General features: G+C 41.9%; 1 protein-coding gene across 15 annotated transcripts in view; it reads left to right on the top strand.

The window, feature by feature from the left end:
* SPATA6L (spermatogenesis associated 6 like) overlaps nucleotides 1-25,859 on the top strand; it is a 252,007-nt gene that overhangs the window by 40,254 nt on the left and 185,894 nt on the right. For 11 of the 15 annotated variants that reach the window (XM_032138594.2, XM_032138595.2, XM_058431081.1 and 8 more), the window contains 7 exons: nucleotides 1,151-1,390; nucleotides 4,532-4,634; nucleotides 8,109-8,143; nucleotides 8,880-9,067; nucleotides 15,507-15,600; nucleotides 16,633-16,734; nucleotides 20,077-20,233. In XM_032138594.2, the coding sequence (XP_031994485.1) occupies nucleotides 1,151-1,390; nucleotides 4,532-4,634; nucleotides 8,109-8,143; nucleotides 8,880-9,067; nucleotides 15,507-15,600; nucleotides 16,633-16,722 (750 nt within the window). In that variant the 3' untranslated portion in view covers nucleotides 16,723-16,734; nucleotides 20,077-20,233. Of the gene's footprint in view, nucleotides 1-1,150; nucleotides 1,391-4,531; nucleotides 4,635-8,108; nucleotides 8,144-8,879; nucleotides 9,068-15,506; nucleotides 15,601-16,632; nucleotides 16,735-16,987; nucleotides 17,708-20,076; nucleotides 20,234-25,859 lie in introns of those variants that run through there. The other 4 variants (XM_058431086.1, XM_058431087.1, XM_058431085.1 and 1 more) reach the window with 2 other exon arrangements.

Raw genomic sequence — 25,859 nt, forward strand, 5'->3', positions numbered from 1 at the left:
AACTGATATATCAGCCAGGGTCCAGTCAGGAAACCACACCAAACTTGTGATTGTAACAGAAAGATTTAATTTTTAAAAATGGCTAAACAGGGGTTGAAAGAAAGACTGAAAGATAAAAGGGGAACACTGAAATGACAGAGTAACTGCAGGAAGCAGCTTCCACCCCTAGGGCTGGGGAAACAAAGGGAAGATGTTGGGTCACCAAGAACACAGAAGCTTAAAGAAGGGATTGAACAGAAATGGGACCCAGACCTCTGGAGGAGGGCTGCTTTCCTGGATGCTTCTTCAGGAATTCGAAGGTGGGACTCTGATGAGCTGGGACTCAGATCTCAAAGGAGGGGCACTGCTCACTGCTGGTGCCACAAGAGCTTGGAGGAAGGTTCCTGTGGGTCTAGACTCAAATCTGAACAGGCGGCTCTGGCCAGCTGCTGCTGATGTGTCTGGAGGGGTGCATTGGGGCTAGTCCTGGCCTATTAGGGGAAAGGCTATAATCTGGAGCCATTTGCAGCTGTTAAGGCGAAGAATGTTTGCAGGAATAATGCTAACAGGAATAGAATGCAAAACTGGAAGTAGCCAGTCACTGTATCTCCTCCAGCCTTGCACTTTCTCTAGCACCTTCCAGTGGCAGAGCCTACAGAGACCAGCTAGAAAAGCAAAAAAGGGAGTTTGTAGAGTCCCTGGACCAGTATTATATAGCTGAGGTGGATTTGCAACTGAGCGCAATTGCTTACTCACCAATACAGGTGGTTTCTAACTTTTAAACTATCATAAGCATTTTTGTAGCTATACATATAGCCATAGTTATTTACTTATAATACATTCCTGGAAGTGAAATTGCTAGCCCCCTGTATGTGTCAAATTCTCTATTCTCTATGTATTGGAGGTGTCTGACACTTTCTAACTTCCCCCTATTATAAATAAATCTCATTGTTAATTAGTTGAATACATTATACTAGCAAGTTATAAATACTACTGATGTTAAACTGAACAGGAAAAAAATTAGAGAAGTTTCCTTTCTTATGTTTTATAAATCTGAGGTGTGCTATCTTTGACCTTACTTTTTAAAAATTCAATTAAATACAGTTATAGTCTGATTGAATTTTCTTTTCTTTCTTTATTTTAAAAAATATTCTTTTTTTGTTTATTTCAGGAAGAAAGACATAAGTCACGAAGGCCTTTATCTACATCACATGAACCAATATTTCCCTTAAATACTATAAAGATGAAACTAAAGGAGAATAATCTCAACAGACTGCCCAAAGGCATGCAAACCCGGGTGCCCTCTCCGTATTCTACCAGGCATTTCTTCCAGGACCAGCCAGCTCAGCTGAACCTTGGAAATAATTTCAAAATCTCTGGAGGAAGCAAGCCTCCATTTGTTGTTAGACATGTGAGCCTAAAATTATTTTTTAGAGTATTTTGCAATAGTGAGGATACGGATGAGGGTGGAATAAAGGAAGTTTGAGCTATAACAACAAATGAATAATATTAAATAAAAAGGTACTTCGAATTGAATAATAATTGTGATTAAATTATGTTCATTTCCTAGATCATTGTCAGGAAGCCCCTAGAAAGGTAACTTATACAGGGGACTTGCTCAGTAAATGTCAGCCATCCCTATTTTTAATTTTTGAAAATTATTAACAGAGTATAATGCCTACACATGATAACTTGCCATTATCTTGAAGAGTCAATGAACTGACAGAGGTTGAAAATGCATAATGAAGGTTGGCACGCACTCTGTATCAATCCAAAACTAAAGCTTCATCGGTTTTAAAGAAAATTACATGAGTTTTATTAATGAGATTGGTGCTTAGTGGCCATATGTTGAAGAGCCAGAAAAGTTTTGTTTGCAGGAAGAAGCAATGTTGTGCGATACTCAAAGCCCTTAATTAAAGTCATCTTAGATTTTGTCCTCAGGTAGTGGTAGGCAAATTTAGTCACACTAGTTCTCTTAGTCTCTTTACTTTTTTTTTTTTTTTTTTTTTTTTGAGACAGAGTCTTCCACTGTCGCCTAGGCTGGAGTGCAGTGACACAATCTTGGCTTACTGCAACCTCTGCCTTCCATGTTCTAGTGATTCTCCTGCCTCAGCCTCCTGAGTAGCTGGGATTACAGGTGCCCACCACCAGACCTGTCTAATTTTTGTACTTTTAATAAAGACAGGGTTTCACCATGTTGGTCAGGCTGGTCTCGAACTCCTGACCTCAGGTGATCCACCCACATCGGCCTCCCGAAGTGCTGGGATTACAGGCATGAGCCACTGCACCCGGCCTACAGTTTTTTTGCTACTATAAAAGTAATAGAAAACATAGAAAAGTTCAAGAAAAAAATTATCCATTGGCTCACCAGCATAATAAAATCATTGTTTGATTTAATTTGACGTAATTTCTCTGCCTTATGCTTGCATTCATAGGGTTTATTTTTTCCACAAAGTTGTAATTAAACTGTATATACAGATTAGTTTTCCTATATATTCCAATTAACATTACATTAAAAAAATTCCTGTATTATTTTGTAGTCTTCGTGAACACCAGTTTGTGTTCTAATTAATGACTTATTCTCCAGAATGTTAACTATTGATAGTATCATTAAGTTGATATTTTGATTTAAAGTCACCAGTGGTGATGCTTGTGTATTAGGCAGAGACTGTGAAGTGTAGTAAATCTCGAAGTGAAAGTGCTGTTGAGATAACTGTATGTAGAATTGGTTTGTAGGTAAAACAGAACTGTTTGGCTAGAAACTTCAGAACAGCTATCTACGAAAAATACACAACAGCTGTTGTCTTGGTGGCCTGAGTAATGACATCTGGCAAAAATCTAACAACCAATCTTTAAACATGTAGCCATAAAAATATTGAATTGACTTCATTTATTTCATTTCATTGAAAATATATCTGATTTACTTCATTTGATATAAATTATTGTAAAATACAACTTTAGTGCATGCCATTATGAACTAAGTAATCTTAAAATCTTGGTAGATTTCTTAGGGGATTAAAACTTGCTTGATACTTATTTTATTTAACAAATTCTTTTTTTTTTTTTTTTTTTGAGACGGAGTCTTGCTCTGTCCCCCAGGCTGGAGTGCAGTGGCGCGATCTCGGCTCACTGCAAACTCCGCCTCCCGGGTTCACGCCATTCTCCTGCCTCAGCCTCCCGAGTAGCTGGGACTACAGGCGCCCGCCAACATGCCCGGCTAATTTTTTGTATTTTTAGTAGAGACGGGGTTTCACCGAGTTAGCCAGGATGGTCTCGATCTCCTGACCTCGTGATCCGCCTGCCTCAGCCTCCCAAAGTGCTGGGATTACAGGCTTGAGCCACCGGGCCTGGCCAACAAATTCTTATACAGCTTTTCCTATGTGCCAAAGTCTTTTATCAGTGATTTTACATATTTAATTTTTTTATTTAGTCGGATTGTCTGACGGTATGTGATGTTTCCTTAACTAGAAGCATTAAAATTTAGAAAACCTGATGTTATAAAGACTGTAAATTCAAGTCAATATATTAAAGTAGAATGAAAAGTAACATTATAACCAGCCTTATTAAAATGTTGAAAAACAAAAAGTAAAAAAAAAAACCAGCAACTCTATATTGTAGCTATTTGGAAGAGTCCCTAGTTCAAGTATTTTGACCTGTTTGCAGATCATGTTACCCAATTTTTCCTCAGGAAAATATGGTCAGTCACCATAGATAAATAATAACATAGTAATATAGTTGCTATTATTATTATTATTATTTATTATTATTTTTTTTTGAGAAGGAGTTTCACTCTTGTTGCCCAGGCTGGAGTGCAGTGGCGTGATCTCGGCTCACCACAATCTCTGCCTCCCGAGTTCAAGCGATTCTCCTGCCTCACCCGCCAGAGTAGCTGGGATTACAGGCATGCGCCACCACGCCCAGCTAATTTTTGTATTTTTAGTAGAGATGGGGTTTCTGCATGCTGGTCGGGCTGGTCTCGAACTCCCTTCCTCAGGTGATCCGCCCTCCTTGGCCTCCCAAACTGGTGGGATTACAGGCATGAGCCACTGCACCCGGCCTAGCTACCATTATTCTTTTCTCAAAAATGTAGACACTCAGACCAGAGAGGAATGTGGAAAGTAGAAATGTCATCTTACGGGAATCCCTTGCTGTCAGGGAGGATCCCACTTAGGCCAGCACTACTCATACTGTTTAAGGAATGTGAAACGTTGTCCTATTTTAAGGGATTATGAACTAAAGCTTCACTTACTCTCTTTCTGTGTGGGATCCTTACCAGTTGTTGGAATATAATTTGTGTTTATATTTAACTTTAGTTCTTTATGCTAATGTTTAGCCTATGTCCTCATGTTCTAGCCTCAATGAAGGAAAAACAGTTTCTCCTTTTAGGTGTAACATGTAACAAACTTGGAGACTCTGATCTAGGTGGTTTTCCAGCCTTCTTTTTCCAACCTGTGTAATCAGTGATTGAGGGGGAGACAGGCATTCCCGTAATGAGGGGAGGGTACTAGAAGCTATAGTGGATTCTAGTCTTATTTCTTTCCTTTACTTTCAGGTGGACAGTGCAAAGCCCTTTGGTGAGAATATTTCAGAGCATCATTTGAGGAGGTCTAGAAGAAAATCTAAGTTTTCAGACTTTCCGTTTCCAACGAGAAGAGGTACTCGAGTTTCTTGTTACTCCTGTACATTTCCCTATGGCAACAAATGGGTCCTGTGTATACTCTTTCATTCTGAGGAATCACAGGTTATGTTCGGAACTGTGGGCCTAATTCTCAAGTACTCTCCAGCTGTGGAATTTCCAGGGCAGTGTTCCCATGAAGCAGAGTCAGCTGAGAAACTTCTGTCTGAGAGTTCCCCTCGCCGTTGAAGGGGACCGTTCTAAGCGGCGTGCTGAGCGTGCTGTGGTTGCAGTTGTTCCCTGGCTGTTCCCTGGCTGGGCTGGGAAAGCAGAGTGCAACTTGTCCTGCTGTGAACCCCTTGCAAAGTCACCACTGATGCCTAACAAAAAGGCTTCCATTTTTCTGGATGGCAAAAAACAGGAGATTGATGGTGATCAGGAGATGTAACATTTGCTTTACAAGATTTTGTGTCAGCAAGGTGGGAAGCCAACTCTATCTGAAGCAGTTAGATGAAGGCAGAGTGTTTGTTCTTAAACCTTTAGATTTCAGGCCCTTTTGCATTCTTAAATATTATTAAGGAGCCCAAAGAGCTTTTCTTGATGTGGATAATATCAGTAGTTAGCATGTTAGAAATTAAAACTGATACATTTTTAAAATATAAGAATAGACTACGGCCGGATACAGTGACTCGCGCCTGTAATCCCAGCACTTTGGGAGGCCGAGGCGGGCAGATCACCTGAGGTTGGGAGTTTGAGACTAGCCTGACAAACATGGAGAAACCCCATCTCTACTAAAAATACAAAATTAGCCGGGCGTGGTGGCACTTGCCTGTAATCCCAGCTACTCAGGAGGCTGAGGCAGGAGAATCGCTTGAACCCGGGAGGCAGAGGTTGCAGTGAGCTGAGATTGTGCCATTGCACTTCAGCCTGGGCAACAAGAGTCAAACTCTGACTAAAAAAAAAAAAAAAAAGAATAGACTAGCACACATTCCATTAGCCATCATGATGGTGATGTCATGACATCATTGTAGCTTTTGGAAAACTCCATTGTGCAGTGGTGAGAGAATGGGAATGAAACAGTCAAATCATGTCTTAGTATTATTATGAAAACCGTTTGACCTTGCAGATCTCCTAAAAGGTCTTGGGGACCCCTGGGGGAGATCCCTGGACCACACATTGAGTGTCACTGGGTTAAGGAATCCCTTGTAGGCTTTTGACTGAAATCCATGAATCATGCCAGTAATGAAGGTCGTGTAGGTGAAGATCAGTCATTCCTGAACTTAATCAAAATTCTTAGGCTGGAAAGAAATGGTGGTGGTCCATTCTCTTGCCTGCTGGTAGTACTGGACTTTCTATCTATTGCCATCCCTAACAATAGAGATCTTTATCTTAGGCTTAAAGGTTTACACTTTTAAGGGGCTACTTGTAAGTCTCTTATGGAAACTTAAGCCAGTGTTCTTAGACTGTGGTAGCTGTTTGACAGCAGCTGGCCAAGGACAGAGTACAGAGTTTGAAGCAGAATGTGCTTCATCACCTCTGACATTTAATTTAAGTTCTTTGAATTGAAAATCACTCATGTAGCTTATAAAGCAGCATTGTCTTCCCTACTGCAGTGAAATCAGGCAACAGCAAATGTCCTTTCCTGGGGAGGACAAGTTGGGTTTAATGCAGGCTCTATTATGATGGGACTCACACATCACATTGGTCTCGGCCTTTGTCTTTTCTTAATCCTGGCAGGTGGAGAACTAAGGTTCCAGAGAGGTTACAATGTGTGTAAAGGTCACACACCAAGTTTTTGGCATACCTACATTTAGAGAAGACATTCAGACCTCTGGGCTCAGATCCTTGGAATCCCTGTAGCTTTCAAGCGAGACCTTTGCTTAGGTCACCTGTCAGCTCATTCATCTAGGCCTAAGGTAGAACACAGCAGTGCTTTTCGAACCTGAATGTGCAGTTGAATCACCTGGGTCTCTTGTTAAACTGCAGATTCTGATTCAGTAGGGCTGGGGTGGAGCTTAAGAGTCTCCTTTTCTAACAAGCTTCCGGGTGATATGAATGCTGCTAGTCTATGGACTGCACTTTGAGAAGCAAGGGAATGACGGCAGGCCCCTCTGTGAAAGGTAGGGCTCAAAACCAGTAGGAAGGAGTTTATGAAGCCACAGGAGGAAGGAGGTTATGAGGCCACAGGGTTATCAGGCCACAGGAGGAAGGAGGTTATGAGGCCACAGGGCAGGTTTGTGGCTATAGCTGAAAGGGCCTTAGCATTGCTGACTCCTGCCCAGCTGGGGGTGGGAGAGAAGAGAGCTCCTGGGACAAGGTGGCACACACATATGTATATGCCCAAAGGATATGAAAATGGCCTGGCTTTAAAAATCTCTTTTTATATCTACTGGTGACATGGGGAGGGGGATCGGCAGTCCAGAAAAAGTCCCTTGTCATTGCCTGAGCCCTGGTCACACTGGGGGAAGCCATGGTGACCTTAGAATTGCCTTACGAATACTCATTTTAAAAACATTTTTTAATCAACCTGGAAAAATCCAACCTAGTCTTCACTTTCTCTCTGTGTCTTTATTACCTCATTTCCTAGTCATCCTTGCCATACTTCGGCATTAGGTCTGCTTGCCTATCACGATCATTTATGGTCATGATAGTGATTTCCATTTTTGCTATGTTCTATATTTCTCCAAGCTTTTACGTATTTGTTGTCTCAATTTAACATTTGTGTCTACCTTGGACAAATATATTCAAGAGCTCCTGCATAAATGGGATTCCACGAAAACCAAAGAAAATGTCAGAGGAGACAGAGTTTATACATTTTGTATTAGACACACAGTACTTTCTTTTAGGTTCTGGGCGCCTGCTCAAATACGAGTTTTTCAGGCTGCTTAAGGGTTATTGAACTTACTCATTCACTTTAGACTTGCTTTACCCTTCCCCCTTCCATATGTGCTGTCATTGAAAACAAAACATCCAGAGGCTCACACCTGTAATCGCAGGACTTTGGGAGGCCAAGGCGGGTGGATCACCTGAGGTCAGGAGTTCGAGACCAGCCTGGTCAACATAGTGAAACCCCATCTCCACTAAAAATAGAAAAAATTGGCCGGGCATGGTGGTGGGCATCTGTAATCGCAGCTACTCAGGAGGCTGAGGCAGAGAATTGCTTGAACCCGGGAGGTGGAGATTGCAGTGAGCCGAGATTGTGCCATTGCATTCCAGCCGGGGCGACAGTGTGAGACTCCCTCTCAAAAAAAAAAAAAAAAGAAAACCTGACTGTTGACCCCAAAAAGACAAAAACAAAAAACAAAACCAAACAAAAAACCCCACAACCCAGAGAATTGAAGTGGCTCAAGGGAGACTTAAAAGTGATAGTGTCACTTACAAGGGAGCATTTAAGTTTTTAAATAATTCATTCATTGTCTAAAATTTTTGTACTGCTGTAGAATAAATACAATGGCAGTTTTAAGGCTAACTGGTAATAATGAGTCATTGAAACGTCTGTTGCTCTTTCTTCTAGCTTCTTCTCTTGACAGCCTTGCAGCTAACGTAAAGGTAATTTTAGAAGTAGAATTTGTAAAATGATTTACTTCCAGATATCTTATGTCAATTATTGTGCTTTTTCCAATCAGTGGTGGATATTTCTAGTTAGTCTGCTTAGGTGGAATTGCTGTAGTTTAGTGTTTGTATGAAGATGTGCCCAGACTCCATGTTATACTTTGCTTAGGGGTTATCCTCATGTAAGTAGGAAGAATTACCAAGGAGGGTGTATGTAGACCCAATACCTACTTTATTGGCAGTGATTTTCATTGCTTTTTCTCTAATCAAATAATTTCATACATAGAGGTGGCAAATCACTTGTTCTTGAAGTTTGGTTTGTCAAAGTGAAGGCTCAAACTTCTGTGTAACAACATGAGAATAGATTTATGCAAAGAAAATGGAATATACTATGCTTCTTATGCCACAGCGCTTAAATATTTTGTTAAAGTTACATTTTTCCCAGACCAGTAATCCCTAGTCCTCAGAAATCAAAGTTCAGAGCATGAGTTTATTTTGGTTTGTTAATATATCCCAAACATACAGACTTTTGGTTATTTTTATCAGTCCAAACTCCTGAACATTTTGTCACTAGTCTTCTCTTCTCCAGATCCTCTTCTATTTGCGGGAGATCCCTGGGGCAAATATTCTGTCATCTTAGCCCCAGTTATCTTCCTTGTCCAACCCCACCCCCTGCTCTAAATTAAGCAAACAGAAGCAAAATTACAACTAAATAATGCATATTGTCACTCAGGTTATTAAAGAGCCAGATGAACGGATTGTTTTAAGGAGTGACTCATCATCACGTTTAGATTCAAGTCAGTTTGGAAAGTCCTCATCCAGTAAACAAGGAGATACTGATTTCCACGGGAAAGCTTCATTTGCCACCTTCCAGCATTCCAGCTCTCCTGGCCCCTTGGATCAGCCCCTTCTCAGAGAAAGGTCAGTGGCAAACACCCATCTGTTTGCCAGAAGAGTGCATTGTGGCCTGGCGGGGGTAAAGCTGGGTCATTTCACCAGCTTCCTTTCTTAGGAATATTCAGCTGGTGACAACTTGATATGAAAAAATGATTATTTCTTTTAAAATCTACCCAAAAGTCAGAGGCATATCTCAGAATATTTGCTGTAAATGGATAGACAACTAACTTTGACATAGGTACTATTTATCTACCCATTTTTATTTGTCATAAGTTTAAAAACTAAACCTTTTTATTTTACCAGTATAAAAATGTTCACCGCAGAAAGTTTGAAAATTACAGAAAAAAAGTGGAAAAAAATTACCCCGAGTCCCACCACTCAAAGACGAATGTGAACATATGGGCATATATTCTTTTTCTAGACATGACTTCTTTGTTTACATTATTTTCACAAACAATAGAAATACATTTGCATATGTCTGGAGAGCAGGCCAGAGAGGAAGAGCAGAAGCCTTTATTTGCCAGGCGGCCCTCTCTAGTAGGGTAAGTAACCACTGGTTTGCTTGGGTCTGCCTGATTGTAGACCGGAAAGTCCTGCATTCTGGGAATTCCTGAGTCTTAGGCAAACCGGGACAGTTGGTTACTTTGACTTCGGGGAAGTGGCACTGAAAAGAATATTTGTAAGATTGTTGTTTGAATGAAGGATATGCCAATCTGCTTTTCTCTGCATTATTAGTGACGAGAATAAGAAGCAAACTCTGCATACCAAGATAACACAATTACTTACAAAGGCACTCAGAGTAAATATATCCCGGAACTACAGTGGCCCTGAAATTTTTACAGGAATTATATTAACTTTGAGGTAGACTAAGAAAGTGGCCAATCCATTCTTAGTGTTTTTCAGAAATGACATAATAACTCTATATTCAAATGTTAAATCATGGATTTGAGGAAGTCAGATCAAATATTTTAATAAAATCCATTAATGTATGGCAAGCTTTTGATTAGTTACTTTATTAGAAGAAAATAATACAACGTAGATTTTTAAAAAACCGGCTCGGGGCTGGATGCAATGGCTCCTGCCTATAATCCCAGAACTTTGGGAGGCCAAGGCGGGTGGATCACCTGAGGTCTGGAGTTTGAGACCAGCCTGACCAACATGGAGAAAGCCTGTCTCTACTAAAAATACAAAATTAGTCAGGCATGGTGGCGCATGCCTGTAATCCCAGCTACTCAGGAGGCTGAGGCAGGAGAATTGCTTGAACCCGGAAGGCGGAGGGTGCGGTGAGCCGAGATGGTACCATTGCACTCCAGCCTGGGCAACAGGAGCGAAATTCTGTTTAAAACAAACAAACAAAAACTGGCTCTGGCACACAGAGACAGGTGGTCAGAGACACACTTATACCTCTCTGTGCCTGGCCTCCGTCCCCTCCTGTCTTTTGCTTTTGCCACCAGCCTGGAATTCAGCAGGCTGGCAAAGCACAGGAGGTTATCCTGGATTTAAAGACTTGTAGAGGATTGATTTTGAATGAAGAGTGGAAAGAACTTTCAACTGGCAGTGGTCAGGAGATGCGGGCTCTAGCGCTCATGTGTCTCTAAGTGCTAGGTGATTTCACACAGCTACTCAACCTATTTTTTTTGATTAATTAATTTTTTTTTTTCGAGATGGGGTCTTGCTTTGTCATCCAGGCTGGAGTGCAGTGGCACAATCACAGCTTACTGCAGCCTTGACCTCCCCAACCCAAGCAATCCTCCTGCCTCAGCCTCCTGAGTAGCTGGGACTACAGGTGCACACCGACATGCCCGGCTAATTTTCATATTTTTATTTTTGTAGAGATGAGGTCTCACTGTGTTGCCCAGGCTCTTCTCAAACTCTTGGGCTCAAGCAATTGTCTTGGCCTCCCAAAGTCCTGGGTATAGGCATGAGCCACTGTGCCTGGCTTCAACCTTTTAAACCTCAGTTTCCTCATCTTTAAAATGGGTGTGATGATCAAAGATCCATCTGCATACAGCCACAAAGTGCATCTCAGCTGCCAGAACTGGGGAAAACCCATGGTTTTTGTCTCTGTGCCTGGTATCTATAACACCTCCCAAACTCCTTAAAATCAGTACAGCAAGCTTTTGTGAGAGACTGTATTGAGCATGCTGTTACTGGGCAACTGTTGTGGGCAATGGACACCATCATGACACGTCTCTGCTTTCCACTGGCTCACATACTAGACAGGAAGGCAGACATACCCGCATGTCACTGAATACGAGATAGATTGTGGTAGGCACCTAACAGAAGTACAACCCAAATGCAGGGGAAAGACAGAGTGGGAGGAAATCAATTCCATCAGGAGAGAGATCTGAGAAGACCCCTTTTCTCTTTAAATACGTGTGAGATGGTTTATGCATTCATTCAGCCAGCCTTTCCTGAGTGTCTTTATGCAGCAGGCCAGCAATTCTCAACTCTGGCCAACAGAAGAATTGCCTCATGTTTACTGAGTCAAAATCAATTGGGATTGGAATTGAGTATGTGGTTGGGGAACACATGAAATCTGTGGTTAAGAAGGAAAGCAGGATTGATACTCAGTCTTCTAGGCCTGGAATGGGAACACTAACATTTAAGACATTTCTCCTGATCTCTGAAAACTTGCAACCTAGCAGAGGATATAAAAAAATAATAATAATAATAAAAAAGAAGTATGCAAAGAGCTTTCTACAAAGCAGCACTTTGTGAATAGTGTGGAAGAAAAGTTACTGGAGTATAAAGAAGAAGGGTAGTACTTCTGGAGTGTTTTATGGAGGAGGTGATGCTTTCATGTGGCCGTGAGGGGAGAAGATTGGATTATGATGGGGTTCATAGAGGTGAGTGATGGGAGGTGGGAGGCAGGGGCACTGTCAGCTTCTAGCAGTTAGAGGAGTTTGGGAGAAAGTTGGTGCCAGGACCCAAAGTTTGAGGGGGACCTTTGTTGGCTGACCTAAGGAGTTTGGGCTTTGCTTGGAAGGAGTGAGGAGCTCTGTGACGTTAGTCACAGGAGTTGGCACAAGTGACTTTAGAAAGATGAGTCTTAGCTGCAGACCAGAGTTTTATTGGCCATCTCTGATGAGGCAGCAAATTCTTTGTTCCCAAAGTCTCTCTAAACTGGTAACTTGGGACCTAGTTGGACTATGAGTTTGTAAATGAGGCCATGATTGTCAGCGACAAAGAACAACACAGCCACAGAAAGGCCATCCAGTTTGCCCATGGCTGTCCTGGTTTTAGTACCAAAAGTTTGCATCCTGGGAAACCCCCGAGCCCCAGGTAAACCAAGACAGCTGGTCACCTTCACACTAGAGAAGTGGCTCTGAAGATAATATTTTAAAAACAGTTCTTTTGAATGAGGGATACGCCCTTCATATCCTTGCAGAACACATTGCCCGTCGGCTTTAGAGTGATCACCACGGCAGATTCCTGGGACACTGGGGGTTGCCAGCACTGTGTCTCCACTCACTCAGTGTTCTTTTCACACCAGCAATGTCAGGACCACTCTTTCTCTGTGTCCAGTTCACAAGGGTGCATGAGAATACCTGTTGCGTTTCTGCTAACTTAATACTCAAGTCAGTAAGGATCAAGGTCATAAGGATGAGTTGGGAGACAAATTTTGGAGTGAGAGTCAACCCAAGGTTTTAATAGACAAGGTAGAAAACACTTTATAAGAGTGAACAATGGGAGTACTAAAGGAGGGAGAAACACTGCCAAGCCTTTTCCCTCCATCCACCATCTGAATAGTGTCATGCTCCTTCAGCACATCCCCTGTCTCCACATTACTCGAGGAGAAGGTAGATCCCATGGAGAAGGCTGTGTAGTAAAGGCACAGCACTGCTCCCATCTGTTGACTCATTATTCTCCGAGATCTTCAAATGTAAAATAAATTGCATGTAACAATAATGGTAACAAATGTAAGAGTTGCTTTGGTACTGGTTACTCTAGACTTTTGAAAAAGAATTTATAGTATCTAGCTGGTGGCTGTTTTTAAATGCTAGCTTCATTTATAGCTTCAACATATTTCTATTCCTTTCTCTTAAACATTCTTAGAGAAGGGCCAAGCGTGGTGGCTCACACCTGGAATCCCTGCACTTAGGGAAGCGAGGGGGGTGGATCACTTGAGGTCAGGAATTCAAGACCAGCCTGGCCAACATGGCGAAACCCCGTCTCTACGAAAAATACAAAAATTCGTTGGGCTTGGTGGCGTATGCCTGTAGTCTCAGCTACTTGGGAGGCTGAGGCAGGAGAATTGCTTGAACATGGGAGGCAGAGGTTGCAGTGAGCAGAGGTAGCTCCACTGCACTCCAGCCTGGGCAACAGAATGAGACTCTGGGTCAAAAAAAAAAAAAGTTCCTAGAGAAGCATAGAAATAATGTTTGTAGTCTTAAACATGGGCAGTGCTTTAGGTGGTGCTTCCATTTACTATGAGTTGTTTTCTTGGGTTGGCAATGGATTTGTGTAGATCCATTCATACTGTTGGTCTTGTCTCCCTGGAAAAACCTGTGGGACATGCTTGTCACAGAGAGAGCTGGAATGGAGGCCTGGATGTGGGCTGGAACCAGCCAAGCAGAAGGGCAACTGCACAGGGTGGTCATTCATATGGTAGCCATAGTAACAACTAGATTTCCAGATGTTCCTGTTATTTCCAGTGTTTACCATACATTAATTAAAGAGAATCATTTTTTCTTTTTCTTTTTTTTTTTTGAGATAGAGTCTTGCTATGTTGTCCAGGCTGGAGTACAGTGGCCCCATCTCAGGTCACTGCAACCTCCACCTCCCAGGTTTAAGCAATTTTCATGCCTCAGTCTCCCAGTATCTGGGACTACAGATGTACCACCACCACACCTGGCTAATTTTTTGTATTTTTAGTAGAGATGGGGTTTCACTATGTTAGCCAGGCTGGTCTGGAACTCTTGGCCTCAATGATCCGCCCGCCTCAGCCTTCCAAAGTGCTGGGATTATAGGTGTGAGCCACTGCACCTGGCCCCAAGTGGCTATAATTCTTTGCATGTTTTTAGAAAACTGTATCTGTGCCTCTCATTATCAAATTGCTATGTACACTTTTAGCTTAGTTATACCTCAGACTTTAGGATCTGGTAACCATCCCCCTCCTGAATATGAATGGATGGATGAATGAATGAATGAATGAGAGAATGAGTTCAATCACTCAAGAAATATTTATTAGCTGCTTAGTGTGCTATTCAGTTCCTACTCTGCCTTGGGATGAGCTATTAAACAAAGAGTCTCAGTCTCAATTTCACTCTAGGAATAAAGACCGCCATTAACCAAATAATGACAAAATGTCCAGTGGTGCAAATGGTATTAATGAGGTATAGATAAATGAAACTGCAAGTGCGTATAACAGTGCAGCTGACCTCCTCTACAGGAGAAGGCTCAGAAAGGACTTTGCTGAGAACTCAACAATTGAACTGAACTCTGAAGGGTGGGTAGGAGTTAATAAGAGTAGTGAGCCCCTAGGGTTGGGAGGTAGAAGAGGGAACAGTGTTGCCAAATGCCTACGGAAGGTAGAAAATTCTCTATGTTTGGGGAACTGAAAGAGACTGTCAAACCTATGGTTCAGTTTGGAGTCTGGGTGCCCTAAAGTAAATGAGATATAAGATAAAGTCCTGGTGGTAGGAAACAACCAGGATTGGAGGCGGGGTGTAGTGGCTCACACCTGTAATCCCAGCACTTTGGGAGGCTGAGGCGGGAGGATCACCGGAGTACAGGAGTTTGAGACCAGCCTGGACAGCATAGGGAGACCCTGTCTCTACAAAATATTTGAAAGTTAGCTCTGCATGGTGGTGCATACCTGTAGTCCCAGCTATTTGGGAGATTGAGGTGGGAGGATCCCTTGAACCCAGGAGTTTGAGACCAGCCTGGGTATCAAGACCCTATCTGTTAAAGAAAAAAAAATAGCCAGGCATGGCAACATGTACCTAGTTGGTCCTCTCTACCTGGGAGGCTGAAGTTGGAGGATTGCTTGAGTCCAAGAGTTCAAGGTTGCAGTGAGCTATGATCATGCAATTGTACGTTAGCCTGGGTGATAATCTCTCCCTAAAACAACAACTACTGGGATTAAATTTTATATTAAAATTTTTTGGATTTAAATTTTATATTAAAAATTTTTGGATTAAAATTTTAAATGTAAAAGTAGGGTTTGTTCATGGGAGAAATATCTGAAAAACACAGGAAAGTACAAAGAAGAAAAGAATCACTCATAGCCACATATAGAAACACAAAAAATTCTTAACATCTGAGCAGTTTTTATTCGCCAGTGCTTTTCCTATGGGTAGGTTTAAGAAAGACATTGAAATCACACTATGTTTACCATTTTGCATGCTGCTGTTTTTTATTATAATTAAGTTTTAAATATCGATCCATATTGTCATGTGCTTTAAGTGTCCTTTTTAGTAGCTGCTTAATATTCTACCCTGTTCCATCTGTTGAGCAGGTTCCATCCTGGTTCTCAGTCCACATGGAAGAATATCCATGAGAGGGTATGCAGTCTTCTAACATCCCGCAGAGCACAGCAGCACCAAAACAAGGTTAGACTTTCTTATAAAACTAGATCTTTGCTCACTAAATAATATGGGAACAGGGACCTACAGTCTAGTCGGGGAGACAGACATTAATCAAATAACCACAGAAATAAGTGGAAAATTGTGAGGCTTACCAAGGAGATTACCTCTTGTCCTGAGGGTGAATGGTAGCGGATATTTGACATGGCTGGGAGTCAGGGCTGGCTTCCTGAGGATGAGACAGTGGGGCTTGGATCCAATGGAGAAGTAGCAGCTAATTTGGTGCACAGCACTCATCAAGCAGAGGTCCTTTCAAAGGACTGAGATAAGACAGGCTAACTGGCCCACAGAGCATTCCTTTCCCCTGCACACGTGAATCCCAATCCAGGGAAGAATACAGTTGTGTGTGTGAGCTATGTAAGGCCACAACATGGAAGAAAGTTGTTCTAAGATTTAATAAGGTGATTTTGGCTGTATGACTTTTACACGGGTATGGGGAGTGCTTCTGATCCATTGGTAGGTATTCCCAGTACTTTGTCACTGCTTCAGACACATAGCTAAGTGGCCGTTCACCAGCGCAAAAGAATTCAAACATAGGACAACAGTGCCCCCAGTGGCTGAATTTAATGATTCCATGTAGTTGAATTAGTCATCTTGACTTATTAAATACCGGCATATGCTAGATTTGCAGGATGACACTTAAAACTAAATGTTCTTTGCCCTAACCATGAGGGTAGTGAATTACTTTACTTCTTTTCTGCAAAGTCATTGGCTTTAACAAAGGCCTGGTTTGGGGCTCAAATCTATAATCCTAGTACTTTGGGAGGCTGAGGAGGGAGAATCCCTTGAGGCCAGGAGGTTCAAGACCAGCCTGGCAACATAATGAGACCTCGTCTCTACAAAAAAAGAAAGATTCTATATACACACATATATAGTGAGCCCCATATAACGGCATAAATGGGATGCACAGACCTCCTACATGCAAAACTACACATCTGGGTATCATCCGTCTCTATTGTGTTATGGGTAACATAATTGCTGGGTTTGTTTTTATTGTAGGAAGATTCTACCTCTGAAGGAAATTATATCATTGAAAGACCAAGCTACCCTCTGAAGAAATACCCGCTGCATCAACAGAGATATTTTTAAGCTACTGTCTACGTAAGTAAGCAGCTTAAGTGCTTCTCCTTATCTTGGTTTGCTAAAAGAATTTCAGTTTCCTCCTATCAATATGAAGTAACTAGAAAGTGTGGAGGACAGGAGACTTGGAGGAGACCCGAGAACCGCGTTCTTCCCTTGCTGTGTATGATAACGGCAATGCACGTGCCTTCCAGCTCTCTTGCTGCCTCTTATAATCATCTCCCCTGCCCGCAACATCACCCTTTATCTAATAAACTTTCTGGCCTTCTTTCAGCTTCTTGAACATGGGGCTCTTTCCTGCCATGAGGTCTCTGCACATGTTGTTTTCTCCATCTGGAATATGTCTTCCTGACTTTGCCTGGATAATTTCTATTTGTCCTTCCAGGCTCATGATTTTCTATGACACGACACTCCCTCTCTCTGTGATGTGTACCCTTTAGTACACGGCATTTTTCCTTCATAAATTATGACACAGTTTCTTGTTATATTTTTAACTGGGCTGATTGTTTAAAATCTGTCTCTTCTACTGGAATGAAACCTTTATGAGATCAGAGAATCTGTCTCTGTTGCTCACTGCTTTGTACCCAGTATTTAGTGCCGTACAGTGGAATCACATTTAACTTTTCAAACACATGTAATAGGTGTGTGCACTGAACAAGAACCTGCCTACCCACCTCCACCCTGCTGCTGTCCCTGTATCACCTGACCCTCCACAAAGGTTGCTGCTCAGTAAAGAGGGTTTTTTGTTTTTGTTTTTGTTTTGACATGGAGCTCTGTCACCCAGGCTAGAGTGCAATGGCGCAATCTTGGTTCACTGCAACCTCCACCACCCGGATTCAAGCGATTCTCCTGCCTCAGCCTCCTGAGTAGCTGGGATTACAGGTGCGCACAACCACACCCAGCTAATTTTTGTATTTTTAGTAGAGACGGCGTTTCACCATGTTGGTCAGGCTGGTCTCAAACTCCTGACCTCATGATCTGCCTGCCTTGGCCTCCCAAAGTGGTGGAATTACAGGCGTGAGCCACCGCGCCTGGTCGCAGTAAAGAGTTTTTATAAATGTATGTTGAATATGCATTTATTATGAATGCATGTAACAAGGCAACTCTAGAATTCAGATCTGTGGCAAGTAGTTAGCCACATTGTGGGCATCATCGTTTCTCGTATATTCTTTTCTTTTCCATTCAAGCCCAGAATAATAATCGCTCTTCCTTATGACATGCGGCCTGAGTGCTGAGACTAGTACACATACTTCACATGTATTAAACAAATTCATATCTAATTCTCAGGACAACTCAATGAGATAGGTACTATCATTAGTTCCATCTTACAGATAGGAAAACTGAGGCATAGGTTAGGTCCCTTGCTCAAGGTGACATGGCTAGTGAATGGTGGAGCTTTATTCTCTTAACCACTACATTCTATTGCATTTTCAAAGCTAGAGTGTAATCATACGTGGAAATCCATGGGGAGAAAGAGCAGATGTGTGAAGGAGGGCCCGTTGGAACCCAAGCAGAGTTCGTGGGCACTGCCTTCCGAAGGATCCCACTAGGATCCTATAGCTTTGTACTGTATAGTCCTCATGTCAGCAGGATCAGAATAATTATGCGTCTTTCTAAACAATAAAGGCGTGTGGGATGACCTGCTAAGTTTTCACTGTAGTCAGGCTCCTGAAAGTCTGATTTGAGGGTCGTGCATGCTTTACAGAACAAGTTGGCTTGCCCTAGGAATGGCCAGGGCTCCCCACCTTTAGCACAGAGGAATGTGCAGGACAGCTCAGTAATCGCCCATTCTGCAGCCTTCTTCCTTAGAACGTTCTACTTGCTAGATTAAAGGATGGATTCTCGGCCATTTACTCTCTGGTTACCAAAATAATTGCCGTCTAGGCAATTATTTAGGTGGTTATACAGAACATAGCCCACATGATTATCAAATGCCAAATTACATTGAATTCCAGCGTGGATAATATCAAGTTACATAGAGCCCTGAACCAGCTGATATGTGGACACTGATATGGGGGGATAGAGAGAAGGTAAGAAAAGAAAAAAATAACATGTCAATACCGTCTTGGAAAATAGGTTTCCCACGTAACAGGAATTCCCACCCGGTGGTTTGGCGTACGCTGAGAATACCTTCTCTGGAAGTCTCCATACCATCCTCCCTGACCCTGCTTCTTGAGTCATGGATTCCTGGAGAGGCTGGGATCCTGGAGGGTCATTTTAGTGCAGCTTTAGTGATTGTGAAAAACCCAAGTGACTCTGGCTAGTCTTAAGCAAACGGGGCATTTATTTGAAAGATGCTGAGCATCCATCTCAGTGAGTCCAGGAAAGATCCAAACAGGCAAGATCAAATAGCTAGAAGAGGACAGCCAGAGCCACTCCTGTGGGTTGGGAGGACAGACCCCAGGCAGGAGGCATCCCCCACACACAACCCAGTGGCTCCCACTGCGTGTCCCAGTCCCGGCTTTTCTTGAGGTCTCTCTTCTAATGGCAGCACCAATTCTTTTCCCTCCCCTTTTCCATATCTGTTTCACTGCCAGGTCCTGGCTCCCCAGTGATCTCGAGATCCCAGGGAGATGAAAAAGTAGATTCTTACCACAAAAAGGTCAGGATTCTTGAGCCAAAACGAGTCCAATTGTCTGACCCCATAGAGGGAGGGAATGAGTAGAAGAAATGGGTTGAAGGGATTGGAATACATCTATTTCTGGATCTTTTGGGACTTGGTACTTTTGCTATAAACAGAGTATCCTTAAATACTTAAAATTGGTGAATTTTGCCACACAAAAAACAAACATCCAAAAAACCAAAAAAAAAACCTCCCATGAAGAAACCCCTCAGATTATCCCTAGTTCTCTTGGAAGGCATGATTGCCATGACATCACGGCCCACAGTGTGCAGTGCCAAATTACAGAGCAAGACTCCATCAAAAAGAAAGGGAAGAAAGGAAAGAAAGGAAGAAAGGAAGAAAGAAGGGAGCGAGGGAGGGAAGGAAGGAAGGAAATTTGTTCAGTAGAATATAGTTGATTGGAACATGTTTAACAGCTCAACTGAATAACACCTATTTTGGCACATTTACTATGTAGCAAGGACTGTGCTAACTCTTCACAATAATAGTAAAAGGTAGATACTCTGTCATCATCCTGATATTTTACAAAGATGTCAGGTAAATTGCCCAAGGTCGCACAGATGCTCGCTGGGTTATTCTGTTGTGGGAATCCGGGGAAAAGTCTCAGAGACTAAGTGATCCCAAGGCATAGCTACATGCCAAGATTGGGTAGTATGACATTATCTTTTTCTCCTTACTTGTACTGATTGTTTGCTTTTTCTCAATACCACCTGTAGAACGTGATGTTTCAAATTTTGCAGGGGAAATTAATGAAAGCTTAAGGAGGATCATGAAGAGCTCACTCACTGAGACAATTGAAGCATCCTTAAAGACATGAACACTTTTTGTTGTCTGTGTTGAGTCACTGATGTCTAATCCCCTTTAAACCAAATCCTGTACTCAGTCTTTTCTGCCCAGGTAAGAGTTGTTGATTAAAGTGTTTGCTGTTTGGGGGCTCACATTTTCTTGTCAAGCTGGAAAATTTGTGTTTTTGCATGTTTGTTTTGAACATGAAAGAGAAAGCACTGTAGTTGGATGGCAGGTGCTTATCCATTTGGAAAGCACTTAGAATTCTAATGAAAATGTCAAGATGCCTTTTAAGGTATTCTTCATTTTTGACAGTAAATCTGTTCTTGAAAACTTTTTTTCTCTCTTCCTCCTTCTGAATGCTTCCTCTCTCTCTCTCTCTCTCTCTCTCTCTGTGTCTCTCAAGTTAATTATATATGAGCTAGAGGAAGTTGCTATTCACAGGAATAACCTGATAAATCCTCCAGGAAAGACTATCAACCTGACTTTCTCTTTTTGGTAGATCCGTTTTTGTTGTTGTTTGTTTATTTCTTAGTGTTAGGCTTGATTTACATGAAGTCCACTAAAAACCTTGGAAAAGAGAGCATTACCTCTGGATAATTCACATCTTATTTTAAACGTTGAATTTCTGTGATAAATTTGTAAGAGGAGGCTAGCTCCTTTGGAGTGTAGTTTAAACTACTCCTTCTGTTTCCTACTCCTTTGTTCCAGCAATTCTTTGTAAATTTAGATGAGGAAAAAAGCCTTCCTCAAATATTTCTCCAAAAGAACTACACATTAAGTAAATAGCTTCTACAGATAGGACTGCCAATGCCAGGTTTTAAAGTTAGTTAGGAAGGTGCATTTATGAAATGCTTACACAGTGTGAGGGAGCAGGAATAGGAAAGGGCTGGGATAAAGGGAAATAGAGGTACATTTGTCTTCATTGATATAGACCCAGAGAAGAGGGGCCTGAAAATGGAAACTTATTTCCCTCCTTCACAGTGTAACCGTAGCATTTTCCTCTACCAGCCCTACTGTAGTGTGAATGTTTGTGTCCCCTCAACATTTGTACGCTGAAATCCTAACCTCTAAGGAAATGGGGCCTTTTGGGAGGTGATGAGGTTGTGAGGGTGGACCCCTCATAAAGGAGATTAGTGGCCTATAAATAGGCTCAAGGGAGCTCGTTTGCCCCTTCCACTGGCGAGGAGACAGTGAGAAGTCGCCGTCTCTGAACCAGGAAGAGAGCCCTCACCAGATTCTGAATCTGCCAACATTTTGATCTTGGACTTCCCAGCTTCCAGAACTGTGAGAAATGAATTCCTGTTGTTTGTAAGCTACCCAGTTTATGACATTTTGTTATAGCAGCCTGAATAGAGTAAGACACTACCCTACAACTTGTTCAGTTTTTAGAAGATTCAGTGAGAGCCAGATTTTCTTTTCTCACTGTGATCATAGGGATTGGTTCATTAGGTAAATTAAGAAAATGAAATTAAAAATTAAAACAGAAAAGGAACTCCAAAAACAAAAACGACAAAACAAAATTCATTTATCCTCTTATCAGAATTTCAGCCAAATAAAGGTATATCCAAGTTGAACCTCCCAATCTAAAAATCTGAAATCTGAAATGCTCCAAAATCCAAAACTTTTTGAGCACCAATATAACACCATAAGTGAAAAATTCCACATCTGACCGCATGTGGCAGGGTACAGTCAAATGCATTCGAAACCTTGTTTCATGCTCAAAATTGTTTAAAATCATGTATAAAATTACCTTCAGGCTATCTGTATAAAGTGTATATAAAACATAAGTGAATTTCGTGTTTAGACTTGGGTCCTATCCCCTATCCTGAAGATACTTCATTGTGTTTATGTAAATATTCCAGAATACAGAAACAAAAACCAAAACCCAAGTTTAAAATACTTGTGGTCAGTCCCAAGCATTGAAGATAAGGGAGACTCAACCTGTATCACAACCAGCATTCCACCTTGGCAAGGCCAACAGCAAGCTTAAATTACATATGCTAATATGTTCTCAGTCTCTCTGAAACTATGGTTGTCAATTCGTTGTTTTGATGTTACCTCTAAGTAGTCATCAAAAATAAGAAAATATTGTGTTACATTAAGGTTACGCTATAAGTCTCAGGAGAGGGCTGCTTACGTAAGCAGCTAAAGGAAAGCAGCCCTAACGAATTGGTATCCCATTTCAGTTATTATTATTATTTTTTTTTATTATACTTTAGGTTTTAGGGTACATGTGCACAATGTGCAGGTTTGTTACATATGTATCCATGTGCCATGTTGGTTTGTTGCACCCATTAACTCGTCATTTAGCATTAGGTATATCTCCTAATGCTGTCCCTCCCCGCTCCCCCCAACCCAGAACAGTCCCCGGAGTGTGATGTTCCCCTTCCTGTGTCCACGAGTTCTCATTGTTCAATTCCCACCTATGAGTGAGAACATGTGGTGTTTGGTTTTTTGTCCTTGCGATAGTTTATTGAGAATGATGGTTTCCAGCTTCATCCATGTCCCTACAAAGGACATGAACTCATCATTTTTTATGGCTGCATAGTATTCCATGGTGTATATGTGCCACATTTTCTTAATCCAGTCTATCGTTGTTGGACGTTTGGGTTGGTTCCAACTCTTTGCTATTGTGAATAGTGCCGCAATAAACATACGTGTGCATGTGTCTTTATAGCAGCATGATTTATAGTCCTTTGAGTATATACCCAGTATTGGGATTGCTCGGTCAAATGGTATTTCTAGTTCTAGATCCCTGAGGAATGGCCACACTGACTTCCACAATGGTTGAACTAGTTTACAGTCCCACCAACAGTGTAAAAGTTATTGTTAAAATATACACCATGACATTCAATATTCAGTGTTTTTTGAAATGGTTTAAGCATAACTCTTTAATAAGATCTTAAATGCCCACTCTTATTTAAAGTCATTTTTGGTTTTCACACTAAATAAGTCATGCTTTTTTTTTCCCTCTACTTTCGCATCTATTAACTCTATTCCTTAAATTATTATTATTTTTACTTTTGTTTCTCAAGGAGTTATCTCAATTTTGAGGAATCATGCTGGGGCAAGGATTGCAGTTGAAGTATTTTGGTTTTGGAGTATATAATAGTATGAATAATTTTGTGATGTTTTGGGGTTTGGATTACTTTGGGAAGATCTGTGTCATTAAACATCATAAAAAGAATTCCCATCTGTCTTGCTTCAGTTTATAATTCCTTTCTTGACTTCTGTGGTTGCAGATCTGTCAAAGCCTGGAGCATATTTTATGGGCATGTTTCACTGGGTCTTGGTTTGCAGAGGCTCCTAAGAAAATCTGCTTTGTGGAACCAAGGCCCTCCAAACAAAAGCTGCTGTACAATGAGGCCAGTTCTCTGTGGTCACCTGACTGACCCCAAGTTAGCTGAAGCCTGTAGGCCATGAATTATAAAAGAGATTTTTAAAAAATGAGAGTGCAAATGATATGTTTGACATAAAAGAGGTGGTTGGTTTTAGGTGTAATTTGAGAAGACTGATGGGTATCTGTGTGAGTTCAGCCCTAGCGCCCAAATGCCAGGCTACTCTCAGAATAGCCAGTACTCCCCGGAGTTGGTTCCATCAAAGGAGCCCACTGGGCTCTCTACAGGGCAGCCTGACGAACAGGATATGCTCTCTAGTCCATGCTGTGACCAGAGAACCCACTAACACCACCAGATGGGACTACTGTCTTTCTCTGGTTAGGGGACCCCTCCTAGCACTACCTGGGGGACCTGCAGGTCCTGGGGAGACCTCTTCTCCTCTCTTCCCTTGTGCTGGGAACCCTGCCAACAGTGATGAGAGCCCCAACCCTTTGCTCCTTTGGCCTGGGAGCCTTCCATCCTCCACACTGAATCTAGGGGCACCAAATTATGGCAATAAAGTTACTTTGTTTATCAAAGGAAAGAACCTATGCTTAATTTCACATAGGGAATTTGGTCAAAGCGGTCATGTCTAGGACAGGAGCTTTTACGTGGTACAGATGGGTCCTTTTCTTGATGACTGAGTTGATGGACCTTCTTCAACAAAATGAGGAGTTTCTAATCCAAAATTTTTCCTTGGGATTCTGCATCTTTTAGAGTGATCCATTAGCACCGCCCCACCTCACCCCCAACGTCCCACCGTGTGTGTGTGTGTGTGTGTGTGTGTGTGTGTGTGTGTGTGTATTTTGTTTTCTTTTTTTTTAAATATAAAAAATAGAGAAGGAGTCTCCCTATAGTGACCAGGCTGGTCTTGAACTCCTGGCCTCGAGTGATCTGCCGCCTTGGCCTCCCAAAGTGCTAGGCTTACAGGTATGAGCCACTGCGCCCCTCCGAGTACCTGGATTTAAATCCTAGTTCTGCCATTTATAGGCTGTGCCTTGGACAGATAATTTAACCTCTTTGTGTCTCAATGTCCTTATGTATAATATGGAGGCAATAATAGTATCTATCTAATAATGTTATTGTTGGTAGATAATACATTTAAAGTACATTAAATCAGTACCTGGCACAAAATGAGCACTCAGTGAGCTCATCTTATTCTCATCTCATTTAATTTTTTGAGGAAAGCATTGCTCCATTTCTTGCTAAGGACACTGAGGCTCAGAAAAGCAAGTGTCGCAGCCAATTTGCAAACCCTGCTCTGTCTTGTTTCCAAATCTCAGGTTCTCTGTACCACTTCCTGTCACCCCTTGGTTGCCACCTGGTTGGCCCTGAGGCATCACAGATAATTCAACTTAAAGGCTTTGAAAAACATGAACTCAGAACATTTCAGAATAACAGAGCAACTAAGGTCTCTTGACAGAAGTTGGAACAATTAACCATTTCTTATTTAGGCCAACAAGAGAGGCTTTCTGCTCTTATTTCCTGTCGTTGGAATGTTATGTTTGTAAACAGCATTTTTAGGAAGTCCCCTCCTCCCCACCACCCCCAAATAAACTTTCCTGTTCCTTTTTCTTCAGGAACTGACACTCACTGACATTGGAATTTTGAACTGAGATAAACATCATATTTGTTTTATTGGGATAACTTCCAGGAACAGGCGGTAGGCAGTGGCAGTAGGTGTTGTTGCTGGAAGTGTTGCATTCACGGTGGGAACTCTTCATTATGAAAGCTCATTTGTTGTTGCTTAAGGGATAGGATGACGTCCTTTGTTCCCTGGGTCTCCTCCCAGCCCCGCAGTTAACAAAATTGATCCCACAACCTTGCATGGACCCACTGAACTTGTGTTTGTTAAACTCCTTCTATGTGCTCAGTATTGCGCAGGACCCTGTGGGGTAGGGAGGGGTCACACTAAGGGGTGTAAAATTCAACGCGTGCCCTCTTGAAGTTTCCAGACTTACTGGGGCAATGAGACGTTAAATGAGGTATTTCAAGTGTGATTCCCAAAAGGCGTTGCAAACTCGGATGTCTTTAGGACCAGGCAGGATTTGTGACTGTCAGAAGCAGTTGAGTTTGAAATAATGGTGAGTCATGGGAGCTAGAGTGAAGTGGAGCATGTAACACCCCACCCTCCCCCAAGGTGTTCATCTTGAAATTCAAATCTAAACCAGCCAAAGGCTCTGTGGCCCACATAAAGCTGGTCTGAAGCTGGGTCTTGCCCAAAGCCACCAGTTTTGACTCCTGTTTAGTGGTATAAAATAATGATATTGATTTACAGTGAGGTTTGTGGAACTCAATTTCATTACTTTATAATCGTCTCATATTGATTAACTTAATAATATAAGGCAGTATCTGAT

The sequence above is a fragment of the Hylobates moloch genome, unplaced genomic scaffold (genome assembly GCF_009828535.3).
Source record: "Hylobates moloch isolate HMO894 unplaced genomic scaffold, HMol_V3 SCAFFOLD_19, whole genome shotgun sequence".
Lineage (NCBI taxonomy): Eukaryota > Metazoa > Chordata > Mammalia > Primates > Hylobatidae > Hylobates > Hylobates moloch.